The 14584-nt window shown below is 39.5% G+C and overlaps 1 protein-coding gene across 4 annotated transcripts in view; it reads right to left on the bottom strand.

Annotated features, from left to right (window-relative positions):
* The window catches only part of LOC145350141 (protein TANC1-like), a 160624-nt gene that overhangs the window by 9577 nt on the left and 136463 nt on the right, over positions 1–14584 (bottom strand). For all 4 annotated transcript variants that reach the window (XM_080199118.1, XM_080199120.1, XM_080199121.1 and 1 more), the window contains exons 20-25: positions 13956–14089; positions 13122–13245; positions 12863–13038; positions 11811–11943; positions 4241–4332; positions 568–714 (exon numbers count right to left, since the gene is read on the bottom strand). In XM_080199118.1, coding sequence (XP_080055244.1) covers positions 568–714; positions 4241–4332; positions 11811–11943; positions 12863–13038; positions 13122–13245; positions 13956–14089 — 806 coding nt within the window. The remainder of the gene's footprint in view (positions 1–567; positions 715–4240; positions 4333–11810; positions 11944–12862; positions 13039–13121; positions 13246–13955; positions 14090–14584) is intronic.

Below are 14584 nucleotides of genomic sequence, written 5' to 3'. Positions count from 1 at the left end.
TTCATGTTTGTTGTCATGCCAAACTTTATCTTTGTTAAATTTACTTTCTCTTCTCCCTCCTACTCCAACTGAGAAAAACCCATCTGCTCTTGCCATGCAAAAAGTTTGGATGATCCTGAGATAGACACTGCAGTTTGTTTTGATGTTAATAGTTGGTGCGCTCCAGCGTTCTCAACATTTAAACATCTCTTATGAGGAATCACACCACTGGGAATTCAGCAAACATTCCGTCCTGCACAATCTGTCAAGGCAGCATTAGGTTTCCAAATAGTAGTATGGAGCACATCACCTTCTGACCCAGAGGTCAAAACTGTAACAGCTGTGCCAAGTTGACACTCAATTGAAGATTAGTAATGCCATTTTTGATTGGTATTACTTAATGACCTGTGAAATTGCAAAAGTAATAAGTAAAATCTTCAGAACTCTAGTTACATTTCATGAGAACAACAGAAAATAAAAAAAGTTGAGATAAATACAACCAGTCACCTTTTAAACAAAGAATTTTCAATAAGTCAGGCTTTAAATAAGCAAACAAGTAGAATAACTAAGTCAAATAGTACAGCTTACATTAGTTTTCCTCCGACATCGGGATAGGTTCAAATAAAGAGAAACTCTCAGATCTCTAAAAGATTTCATCTCATCCCCAAAGCCTTCTCGTGGAAATTTTCTTAATGCATACTGATATCTCTGGGCTGCTTCTTTCATCTTTCCTTTCTGCAGACATCAAGAGGATAAAACACATCATGAGTATTATAAATATCACCTCACCTTTGACATATCCAGCCAAAACAACATCTCTCTTCAGTCATGTCTAAGATTATTCATACTCTTAAGACACCAGTTTGTTTTTACCCAAAGGATATCAGGGGAAAAAAAGGATAAACTCAATGTATCCAACACCTGCAATGGACTTGTGTATGAATAAATTGAGGATGCAATATATTGTTGGTTCAAAGAAATAAAACTCCTAAAATTAGGTAATCTTGAATTCTCGATTCCTTCACTCCTTCATGAAAACTGGCAATACCACGGTATTAAAAAGAGGGTCTGTCGATAGAAACAGATTCCAAAATCAAAACACCAAAATGTGAATCATCACAGTTCCTAAGCTTAACCAGTAATCTCACTATATTAGTTTCACAGATGATTTTGATGATTATTTCACTAAATGCCCGCAAGGTGATTGGGGATCTAGTTGAATATCAAAGTAAAATGATTAGTTTTTCTACAATCACTTGGGAACGAAGGGGACATAAAATCTGGTCCTGTCAACATCATCTTCCTTGATAAAGTCCAATGCAATGTAGTAATTTAATATCTTACCCACACCCTCTGCTTCTGTGCATAAAACCCCTTTTTAGTCTCTCATCATCAGCTCTATACCCACTTGGAACTTCCAATATTCAGCTTGATTCACACTTTAAAAAAAATGAACTTCACATCTGGCATATACTTTTTCAGCTTCTTCTCATACTCACCGAATCGTTATCCAGGGAGCTCTGGCTTTGCTTGTCTAAGCTTTCCCCCTATGGAAATGATCGCACCTGAACTATCTCCTCTTTAAACTCAGCTCATTGTTAAATTGCAGTTTTGCTTGCTAATCTTTGATTCCAATTTACTTGGGCCAGATCCATTCACACCCCACTGAAATTGTCCTTCTCACAACTGTATTTTTACTTTGGATTGCTCTTTACCTTTTTTATAGTATCATGATCGATGACCCCCAAATGATTTCCTTCTGACACTTGACCCACTTGTCCCATCTCATTCCCAAAAACCAAATCCAGCAAAGTCTCCTTTCTTGTTGGATTGGAAACATACCGATGTAGAAAATTCTCTTGAAACTGTTCCCCTCTCTGCCCTCTATAGCAATACTATTCCAAGTTACATTAGGATAGTTGAAGTCCCTCTTAGGGATGCCAGAGAATTCTAATGTCTTGTTTATAAATTGGTGAACAAACTGAAGGCTGCACCTCACCGGAGTTTGGAGAGGATTACATGTACAGATCCTTCTCATGAATTGTGAAACAAGATGGAACCTTGGAACACCAAGGAAGACTATTAAGGAACAGCTGATTGAACCTTATTGTACTGGGTTTCAACAACAAATTGAGTATTCAAATATTAAACAAACTATGATTGGAAGATCACAAACCTCCTACATTTGACTTTGTAAACTCTTTCCGATAAAACGTTTCCTACATTCTAACAGGCATTGAAAAATGGATCATCTGCATATGAGCTAGGTTATATTTTAATTTTTAAGTACAGTTGTAGGCCATCTACATTCTTGATGCAACCTAATCATTATTTAATGCATCGTGATCTCTGCTTTTCTACTCAATCTTTGCCCTCATAAAGTCATATTTAAGCTCACCCACCTCTAAGAATTTATTCACCTGCATATTTAAATTGCTTTTTGGTTTCACTGCAATTTGGTCTCAATCAGTGTATGAGTATACAATAAGTATGTTACAGGTGGAAGCCCTGGTCTGAAAGTGATAGCAACACTGATACTGCCCAGTTGCTACAAATGGCCTTATCACCCATGTTTGGGAAGGTAAAAAATCATCCAGCATTCCCACACATTCTGATGTCCAGAATCTTTGAAATGGTCGGACTGGGTTTGACTGTAATGATCTTCATGGTAAAACAGCTTACTGTCTCTAATTGTGAAGGGTCGTACATGAACAGCGATTTGACGTAGTACTGTTAGGACAGTTGGATCTCAGAATACATTTAAGAATCAACATCTTGAAGCAGGCAAAAAAAATGCAATAATCTGGAATTATGGTCACAATGATCAATATGGAGATGGCAAGCGCTTACCCTTCTGCTCTGCCTCATGAACTTCGGAAACTGAGAAAGGGGCAAAATGTAGCTTGACCTTTCTTTGTAAGCAGTCTTTGTAGCCTCCACCCAAATTTGTTCAAGATTCAGACCAGAAGAGAGAGATTTGGCATTTGCTAAGTGAACTATCAGTAGATAAGCCCCAAGTACTGAAGTGTTTGCAACTACTTAGAAATAAATCCAGTCACGAGCTGGGTTATGCCTCACTAATTACATTAACAGTTGTATTGGCCAGCCTGGCCAGGCACCTTTCAATATAAAAATACTCCATGCTTCGAGCAGCAACAAGTCTTGGCATTAGCCACTGATAGAAGATATTGTTATTCTCTCTTCTGAACAGATGAATTCTTGGTACTGATTCTAGGAAGTTGCCCCTTCTCAACCAACCATTCCCCTCCCAGTAGATCATACTGGGTACTGACAGAAATTGCAAATCACTAAATTTGATCACATCTTTCAATATAAGCTGGAACTAGTAAATGGCTAGCATACACTGGATTATCTTCAGGGTTAGTACCATCAAGCCAGATCATTACCACTCTTCAGGGTTCTGAGATGGAGTTAGTTTATGTCAATACAGTGTTGTCTTGGACATGTTAGAAGAGAACATGAGATTAGGGGATAACATCTGAAGTTTGTAGCATCAGACAATACAGAAAAGATTCATGCCAAATCAAATAACAAGACTAATTTTCAATTTACGTTTAAGTTGATGGAGCCCATACATTTGATTCTGGTAGAAACTCTGCGACTAACTTATCTTGCTGCGGTGTTACGTATCAATGGCAAGTGTCAAAGACACATGGCCATGCCTGGCATTGCATTTAATTAATCCACAATGAACATAGCAAGTAAAATGTTTCAACTTTACTAAAATTGGATGAAAAAATACTAATAATTTATTTCTCTTCCAGTATTATGTGGAAGCTGCCAAGATTAGAACTACTTTCATGCTAATATGAGTCACATGTAACTGCTTTTTCTAAACTTATGCATTATAACTATACTCTTTAGTAAAAACAAAAATCACAAATATTGTGGGAATTGCGATTTTAAGAGGCCATTACCTTGAATTCTATTTATTGCTTTTTTTAAATATTGGGAAACTTAATTGAAGGGCCAATACCTTTATTCCAAGACATCAAGTTGAACAATGGGAGGAAGAAAAACAGTGTCTATCAGATCTCTTTGGTGCAGGGAGGAGGGAAAGGTTGAATAAGGTACAGTAAAAGCTCCATAATTTTGAGGTCCTGGGAAAGAGTGGATTAGAGTATGCTCACAGCAAAATATGTCAAACAAATAATGCCTTCTGAAATGTAATTAACTTTATAAATAAAGCTATGTGCATTGTCCCAAGTTACATACATTTCAAAAGATAATTGGACTATACCTTATAAAGTAGATTTCCCTCTTCCATTAGTTTCTGTAATAAAATGATCAAGATGTCTGGTTTGGATGTGGCCATTGCCCAAGCTGCATTACCTACACAGGTAACAATAAGAATTTATTTTAGAAAAGCACAAGGTCATATCCTTACACAGAAAATTTGTAAAGTTGCCCTAGCAAATGATGTTGAAAAGCAAATTCTGTTTAAAACCAATACCTGAACAGTCATAAGAACTTCTGAAGCCTTTGTAATGTATTAATGGAAGCATTTAAGGAAAGGAAAAATGAAAGGTTAAAAAGTTAAAGGACTTTAGTCAATACAATTGACTTTTACTTTCATATAGGAAGCTAATTTATTTTACAGCTTTGATAATTTATTTTAATTTTAATGCCAGATGTCCTACTGAAAATTATATTAGCAATATGGTTAATTTGACAAATCTTCCATTGCTATAACAAAAGCTATTTCCACTTTGCACTTGTTTTCAAATATTCTGTTTGAAATTAATCATCTGTAAATAGGTATGGTAAAGTCGGCATAGTCGTAGATGACCACTGCCTGCTCTCCCCTTTGAGAGGAAGAGCTGACTGGTGGTGATTTAACCTGAAGATTTCCACACCTCAGGCGAGGGGCAAGGTTGACAAGGCGAGGTCTTCAAGGATAACCTCAGCTGGTACGGGAACTGAAACTGTGCTGTTGGTGTTGCTTTACATCACTAACCAGCTTTCCAGCTAACTGAGCTGTGTGTTAATGTTCATAGCTTAAACAGGAAATTTAAAATTCCAACATAAACATTTAAAGCCTGTGCTACCACAGAAGAGGTACTATATTTAATATATTTTGTTAAAAATAATTACCATGGCACTGGATAACATTATTGGTAAGTGTTAAATAGCAGATCAATGCAGTTTAAGAAAATTCTTCCAGAATATATACTGTCATATTGTTGTCCAGGTAAGGTATTTAAGGGAGGCAGTGGTGCAGTGATATTGTCACTTGGCCACATAATGCTCTGGGGACCTGGGTTCAATTCACACCACAGCAGATAGTGGTGGAATTTAAATTTAGTAAATAAAAACAACTGGTTCACTAATGCCCTTTGAGGAAGGAATCCTCAGAAATGTGGTTCATTCATACATCCTCTGAAATAGCCAAACAAACCACTCAATTGTATTCAACTATTACAAAGTCAATAAAAAGGAATGAAACCAGACGCACTGGAAACAACAATGGCAAATCCCGGCAAACTTGCAAAGTCCACCTTATTAACATCTGCGGGGGGGGGAGGATGGTACCAAAATTGGGAGTGTTATCTTGCAAACTAGTAAAACGACAGTCTTATGCAGTAGCACTCAGAATCATAGCGCTTAGATAATGCCTCAGACACCATCACCATTCCTGGCAATGCCCTGTCCCACTAGCAGGATAGACTTAGCAGAAGCAATGGGCACAATGGGCCTGGGAGTCTTAAACATTGACACCAGATCCCGTGAGGTCTCATGACATCAGGTCAAACATGGGCAAGGAAACCTGTTGCTGATTATCATATACTGCCACCCTCAGCTGATGAATTGGTGCTCCCCCATGTTGAGTACTACGGGTCCTAAAGGACATAGCTGCTAGACTGGAACTTTGGCAGGTGGTGAAGGAACCAAGAAGGAAAAACATAATTGACCTCATCTTCACCAACCTGCCTGTCACAGATGTATCCTTCTATGACAGTATCAGGAGGAGTGACCACCACACAGTCCTTATGGAGACAAAATCCCATCATCACACTATACGTTGTGTTCTGTGGCACTGCCACCATGTTAAATGAGATGGACTTCAAACAGATCGAGCAACTCAAGACTAGGCACCCACGAAATGCTGTGGGCCATCAGCAACAGAATTGTACTCAACCACAATCTGTATCCTAATATCACCCACTTTAACATTACCATGAAGGCAAGGGATCAATCCTGGTTCAAAGAAGAGTGCAGGAAAGCATGCCAGGAGCAGCATGCTTACCTAAAGGGGTGGCAACCTGGTGAAGCTACAACACATGACTATTTGCGTGACAAACAGCATAAGCAGCGAGTAATAAAGCTAAGTGATCTTACGACTAGTGATCAGATCCAAGCTCTGCAGCCCTACCACATTCAACTGTGAATGGTGGTGGACAATTAAACAATGGGTTTAATTCCGGCCTTGGGAGACTGTGTGCAATTTTCCCCTTGTCTGCGTGGGTTTCCTCTGGGTACTCCGGTTTCCTCCCACACTTCAACGATGCGTGGGCTAGGTTGATTGGCCATGTTAAATTGTTCCCAAGTGTCAGGGGAATTAGCAGGGTAAATATGTGGGGTTACAGGGATAGGGCCTGGGTGTAACTGTTGTCGGTACAGGCTCAAAGTACCCTCACTGGTACACTGAGCCTATACCCTCACCGTAGAGAGTCTATGAACTCACTAGAGGAGGCAACCCCACATTTACCCCCATCCTCAATTATGGGAGGAGGCCAGCACATCTGAGCAAAAGACAAGGCTGAAGTATTCGCAAAAATCTTTAGCCGGAAGTGCCAAGTGGATGATCCATCTCAGCCTCCTCTGGAAGTCTCCAACATCAAGATGTCAATCTTCAGCAAATTCGATTCACTCCACACAATATCAAGAAATAGCTGAAGGTAATGGATACTGCAATATCATCCCTGACAATATTCCTACAATAGTACTCCAGAACTGCCTCGCCTCTAGTCATGCTGTTCCAGTACTGCTACAACACTGGTATCCACTCAATAATGTGGAAAATTGCCTTGTTGTGCTCTGCACACAAGAAACAGGCCAAATCCAACTTGGCCAATTTTGGTCCCAACAATTTCCTCTTGCTCATCAATAAACTGAGGGAAGCGGTCACCAACAGCGCTATCAAGTGGCACTTGCTCAGCAACAACCTGCTTACAGACGCTCAGTTTAGATTCCATCAGGGTCACTCAACTCCCGGCCTCATTACAGCCTTCACCCAAATATGGGCAAAAGAGCAGAATGCCTTAGGTGAAATGGCTGCCCTTGACATCGAGGCAGCAATTGATTGATTAGGGCATCAAGGAGCCTGGGCAAAACTGGGATCAGTGGGAATGGGGGAAACGCTCGCTGGTTGGAGTCATACCTAGCACAAAAGGAAGATGGTGATGGTGAATGGAGGTCAATCATCTCAGCTCCAAGGGCCCAACCATCTTCAGCTGCTTCATCAATGACCTTCCCTCCATCATAAGGTCAGAAGTGGGTAGGTTCGCTAATGACTGCTCAATGTTCAGTACCATTCACAACTTCTCAGATTACATTTGGACATAGACTGCTTCAGTACAAGACCTGGACAAATCCAGGCTTGGTTGACAAGTAACAAGTAACATTCACGCCACACAAATGCCTGGCAATGACTATCTCCAAAAAGAGTGGATCTAGCCCTGTAACATTTGATGACATTACCATTGTTCATTCCCCACTATCAACATCCTGGGGGTTACTACCATTGACCAGAAACTGAACTGGAAATGCTGTGGCGACCAGAGCAGGTCAAAGGCTAGGAATCCTGCTGTGAGCAACTCATCTCCTCACCCCCCAAAGCCTGTCTACCATCTACAAGGCATGAGTCAGGAATGTAATGGAATACTCTCCACTTGTCTGAATGAGTGCAACTCTTGCAACACTCGAAGCTGGAGACCACGCAGGACAAATCAGCCTGCTTAATTGCTACCCCTTCAACAAACATTCAATCCCTCCACCACCCATGAACAGTGGCAGCTATGTATACCATCCATGAAATACACTGCAGGAGCTCATTAAGATTCCTGAGGCAATACCTTTCAAACCCAAGATCACTAGTATCTAGAAGGACAGAAATGGCAGATACCTGGGAACACTACCACCGGGATGCTCCCCTCCGAGCCACTCACTGTCCTGACTTGGAAATATATCGCCATTCCTTCATTGTTGCTGGATCAAAATCCTGGAACTCTTTCCCTAACTAGCACAGTGGGTGGACGAAATCTCAGGCACTGCAGCAATTTAAGGCAGCAGCTCACCTTCATCCTCTCAGTAAATTTTTCACAGATTTTCACAAGTAACTTCATTGCAGTGTTAATGTAAATCTACTTGTGACACTAATAAATACTCTAAACTTCAAGGGCTACAAGGAATGGGCAAAAATTGCTGGTCTGGCCACATCCCAAAAATGAATTTTTAAAAACCACTTGGCGGAAAAATAATGAGGACGATGGCTTAGGTGAAGTAGCACCAAGGGTGTGGGAAACAATGAAACCATTTACAACCTATTTGCAAAAGCAAGCCGCACCTTTGAGAGTAGCTTTATTACAGTGGAAAGAGTGAACTAAAACCAGAATTATCAAGAACTGAGAGGCACTTCACAAAAAGGTCAACTACAAATGATACATGGCATTTTGGTCTCTAGAACCAACTGCTGCATTTCATTTACAAGATAATTTACACAAAACCTCCACAATTAAAGAAAATGTAAAACTATCACTTCAACAGCCTAAATTTTTCAATCTGAGATATTTCATGACTCCATCAATCCATTTATAATTCAAGAAAAATTGCAGATTGGAAGATCTTGACCTGTTATGCCTGACCAAAGTTGTGGTCTGTGTACATTCACAATGGATATATTTGACAAACAATTTACAAACTCAAAATTACGACTACTTGTCAATGAAAACACAGCTCTATGCTGAAGTCCCAAATTGAATTAAAATCCTCACAAGAATTGTATGTCAAAAGAAATTAAATCAGAAGAGAGAAACAGAACTACCAGCAAACTGAAACATGAACTCTGTTTCTCTTTACACGGATGCTGCCAAATCTGCTGAGTATTTCCATTGTTATCTATTTCTCTTTCAGATTTCCAACATGAGTACTTGCAACATTTTGCTTTTGAAATTAAATTAGGCCTGAGCGTGTAGTGGTCCATTCATTCACAGGTTAAAAGCTCATGCAAGCTAAAACTGCTTTCCGTTGATACTTAAGACTGTAAATCAGATGTGAAGCTTCAAACTCTGAACTGGAGTGGAATGTGATTTGCTTTTTCAAGATCTCACCAGATGTAGGTGAAATGCTGGCATCTCAACACCAAAGTTGAAAAGGCAAGATACTGGCTTTGTTGGCTATGTAAGCTGTTCCAAGGTTATCATCAACTAGGTTTACAACAAAAACAAAGTATCTTCACATTTTCAGAAGTCGTCATGTTGCTCGAGTTATTTCCAACCCTGCAAAATCTAACTCTGGTCTGGAATTGGAGCTTGATCAATACTATAAGACCAGAAGACATAGGAGCAGAATCAGGCCACTCGGCCCATCCAGTGTGCTCTGTCATTCAGTCATGACTGATATTTTTTTCATCCCCATTACTCCTGATCCCCTTATTAATCAAGAACCTATTTATCTCAGTCTTAAAGACACTCAATGACTGGCCTCCACAGCCTTCTGCAGTAAAGAGTTCCACAGATTCACCACTCTCTGGTTGAAGAAATTCCTCCTCATATCTGTTTTAAAGGATCGTCCCTTTACCCTGAGGTTGTGCTCTCTGATTCGAGTTCTTCCTACTAGTGGAAACTTCCTCTCCACGTTCTCTATCCAGGCCTCGCAGTATCCTGTAAAGATCCAATAAAATCCCCTCTCATCCTTCTAAATTCCAATGATTACAGGCCCAGACTCCTCAACCGGTCCTCATGCGACAAGCTGTTCATTCCAGGGATCATTTTTATGAACTTCCTCTGGATCCTTTCCAAGGCCAGCACATCCTTCCTTAGATATGGGGCCCAAAACAGCTCACAATGGGATCTGACAGAGCCTTATACATCAGAAGTACATCCCTGCTCTTGTATTCCAGCCCTCTTGACATGAATGCTAACATTGCATTTGCCTTCCTAACTGCCAACGGAACCTGCACATTAACCTTAAGAGAATCTGATTCTGATTTTTGAAGAACTTTTCCATTTAGGAAATAGTCCCTGCCTCCATTCCCCCTTCCAAAGTGCATAACCTCATACTTTTCCATGTTGTATTCCATCTGCCACTTCTTTGCCCACTCTCCAAACCTGTCCAAGTCCTTCTGCAGCCCCCCGATTCCTCAATACCATCTGTTCCTTGACATATCTTTCTACCTCTGCAAACTTAGCAGCAGTGCCTTCAGTTCCCTGTTCCGAATACTGACTCATTTGTAGCTGTATGGCAACATACTGCTTGCTGCAAATGAAGTGTAGATTGAGGGCACCTGCAGTGTTTATTTTCCTTTTGGTAAGGCAAGATGGGAACCATCACCAATATCAATCATGTGATTAATTGGAGGTCCAACTGCTCAAGTCATTTATCTTGTGTCAGTGTTAATTGGCATGATACGCAATTTTATGTCAAAGAATTATATAGCTTGACAATGATGTCACTGGAACATCGATATGCAATTCAGCCACTTGAGGCTGCTCCACCATTCAGTTATGCCAGTGGATGATTTATACCTCATCTCTATTTAACTGTCTTACCTCCATTATCTCAAGATCCTCATCTAATAAAAATTGTTAGGCAAGATGTAAGAGTCTATGAAACTAATAATTAAGCGACAAAGTACTTGTTTTCCTCTTGCATGCATACAGTGCCATCCAGTGCACATCTGGTAATCAATCCACACAAATGCATGGCAACTAATAGTCCTTCTCTACTGACAATTAAAATCCCTATTTGGTGCTGTCCAGGAGAGACATTATTTCTGCCAATTAATTGAAGTAACACACTGTTCAAAACTTGTGTTCAGTAAGAATTTGTTAATTAACCAATAAACAGCAGCGTTGTGTATTTAAAATGGTCTTAATTTAGGGTGAATAACTGGTTATTAACACATTATTAGTAAAATGTAAATGCAAGGAAATGTTCAGCACAAAATATTTTTATTATAAACAAATGACATCTAAAGGTGCAAATACATCTGACCTTTTTCCTCGAAAACGAATTACATGGCATTTGAATAGGGAACAATTAGGATTTCCGTATGATCTTTACAGGACCTCTGTGAATTTAAAGTTTATTTATTAGTCACAAGTAAGGCTTCCATTAACACTGCTATGAAGTTACTGTGAAATTCCCCTAGTCGCCAGTCTGGTGCCTGTTCAGGTCAATGCACTAACCAGCACGTCTTTCAGAATGTGGGAGGAAACTGGAGTATCAGAGGAAACCCATGCAGACACGGGGAGAACATGCAAACTCCACACAGACAGTGACCCGAGCCAGCAATTGAATCTGGGTCCCTGGCACTGTGAGGCAGCAGTGCTAATCACTGTGCTACTGTGTGGGGATCAGACAAATAACAAAATTTACACTGAGCACCAAATTTCACAGATTTTCAATTGATGATAACAATGAAAGAGGTCTACAGAAAAGTTGGCTGCATTCTTTATAACACTATGTCGAGGACAAATCTATTCCCCTTTTTGTCAATCAAAATTATGAACAAAATTGGCACCATACTTTATGAACAAAGTTACAATTCATTTCTGTAGTCTTGTTTTCTATCGGTCATAAAGCCATACCTAATTTTGCACCTTTCTTGAGCAACATCACCACCACTGAAGTATTGCAACATCCAATTGCTCTGTCTAACGGACGCATTCCACTGTAGTCAACATGCTCAATCATTGCACCTTTTTCCACAAGATACTGAACCTGAAACAGTAAATATGAAAATTAAACATGTTTATTATATCTGATGATAAAACATTTCCTCACCTGTTTTGACAAATCACCTCTGATTTTCCAGGATTATTATTTTCAAGTGAAATGTTTGAAACAGCTTGAATATTCATTAATCCTTCCTCGTTGTTTAGAGGTGATTGAAAATGTGTTCACATGAAACTAACATTCAGTTACATTGAGACAGTGATGGTGAGCAAGATAATGGTTGAAATGACAGTCAAGTTTTTCACGTATACACAATGCAAGTGGAGAGAGAGATAATCACAGGTTAGAGTGGTGTGAATTGTCTCAAGCCAGGGCAGTTACTAGGATTTTGCAAGCACAGGCCAAATGGTGGGGATTACACAGTGTGACATGAACCCAAGATTGAGGCAGTGCACGGAACTTGGCTATCCATCAAGAAGGGGAACTCCAGCCAAATTCAGACACTCACTCACACACCTTATACTGGTGTTTGGAAGCCAGGTACACCGCATGAGTTGAATTCATCACCAATCAGGGATCAAATCTGAACCTTCCCCGATCTTTATGGCTCAGCTATGGACTGCTTACTACCACTGACCCTCCGGAGAAGTTGTCAATTTCATTGACGAGCTAGAAATAAAGAACTCTTTCTATTTGCAGGTAAGTTCCTTAGGTCAAGAGGTACCTGATTGGGTAAACATTTTCATCCATTGAATAATATAGATTACAAAAGGTCCCACGTTCAATCCCTGATACATGAATCATAATTCATCCCACTGTCCCTGATTAGTGAGAAAGTCAAAGATGGATTCTGCTCCCAAATTCAAGGCAATGATTTGAATACCTATTTATAAGCATTGATCAACGCTTTGTTACCAAACTCAACACAATGTATACATCATATGCAAAGGTTGGTAATACTCACAATGTCAGAATCTCCATAAAAAGCTGCTAGATCTAGAGGTGTGCGACCATTCTTATCCGTGTGGTCAATAGCTGCACCCTTCTCCACCAAAGTCTGAACCAAAGGTTTTTGACCCTTCAGACAGGACCAGCTCAAGGGAGTTAATCCTTCCTTATCCACTGAAGATATGGAAGCACCTAAAAATCAAAATGAAATAGAATATTGAAACTTAGCAGAAAAATATAAATGCACAACTTAACAAACAGTGACAATAGCTTACCTTTTGAAAGTAGAAATTCAACAGTGCTCACATGGCCTTCACAAGAAGCCACCATAAGTGGTGTACGTCCCTGCTTATCTGTTGTGTTCATATCAGCACCATGCTGAAACAATAGGTCAGCAATCTAAATTTCAACAAAATTAAAAATGAGTACAGCACTACATTGGTAGATATTACAGTGCTCACCACTTAAATTGCTCATATTTTGATGGGTAATCATTTAAATTAACTAATCATTTTCCATTATAGTCAATTACAATATGTTGAGTGGCTTGGATATTTTAGGCAGAAACAAATATCTATCGAGTAGTTTATACTTTTGGTTACGCGTACAAGGTAACTGTGCTATAATCACTTGCAAGCGTGGTCAGGTTATAGCTCACATTACACAGGACAGACGTCAATAACATTCCATTAACAAAGCAAACAGCATTTTGTGAAAGTCCAAAGTACAAGACTGATAATTGATTTTTTAACTTTATTGTTCAGGTTTCTGACTACACCTACTTAAGAAATATTCACAAATATTAACATATTTATTAAAGTCTATTTCTGCTGAAGTGTAGCTAAATTTTAATGAATATGCTTTATACATCTGTTGACATATTAGCATTAATTATTTCACTGAATTTAATTCCTTGTGCAAAATATCACAAAAGCTGCACTTACGTATAGTCAAATGTGTAGAATCAGAATTGCAGCGCCACAAAAATGCCTTTTATAAGCAGTGGAGACATTACCAGTTATTTTAAATCTACATTTTATGTTGTACTGTAAACAAAAAATATGTTTTCCAAGCATTAAAAGGTAATTTCAACTTGGTATTTAAAGTACCTGCCAATGACCTTGCCTTGCTGCACAAAATACTGGAGCAATTCCCCTTCGATTGGGATGGGATACCACAGCTCCTCTTTGGAGCAGCAGTTCACAGACTTCCAGTTTACCCCTGCCTGCTGCTGCCGTGAGAGCTGAAAAAGGCAAACAATGCACAAAACACAAGAGAATAAGATTCAGCCCATTTTGCCTGTGCTGCCTCCTTGAATGATGTATTCAATTAGGTCCACTCCCAATTTTTCCCTATTGCCCTTGCAAATACATATTCAATTCTCTTCTGAAATTACTGCTGAATCTGGTTCACCATTTCAGGTAGTGCGTTACTTGCCATACAGAATAAATTCTCATCTCCCCGCACCAGTGGAAAATGTATTCCTATCTATTTAACGAAACGCCACATAATTTTGAATACATCCGCTGAATTTGCCTTGAACTTTCTCTTCTCTAATTTCAGTTTTTTTTTCAGCAAGTCTTTTCATTTAGCTGTCTCCCATTTTTGGAGGTGAGTAACATTTGCAACCTTCCCACATCTAGGAAGAATAAAATTTGTGGTGAGAGTGCTGTTTTTCCCACTCTTCCTGTCCTCTGTAACTTTGGCACCTCATCTGGACCAGGTGTCCTTTCTACTT

Source organism: Carcharhinus amblyrhynchos, chromosome 11 (assembly GCF_965287045.1).
Source record: "Carcharhinus amblyrhynchos chromosome 11, sCarAmb.v2.hapA, whole genome shotgun sequence".
Lineage (NCBI taxonomy): Eukaryota > Metazoa > Chordata > Chondrichthyes > Carcharhiniformes > Carcharhinidae > Carcharhinus > Carcharhinus amblyrhynchos.
Note: the sequence above shows the minus strand (reverse complement) of the source record. Positions and strands in the feature narration are given on the sequence as shown.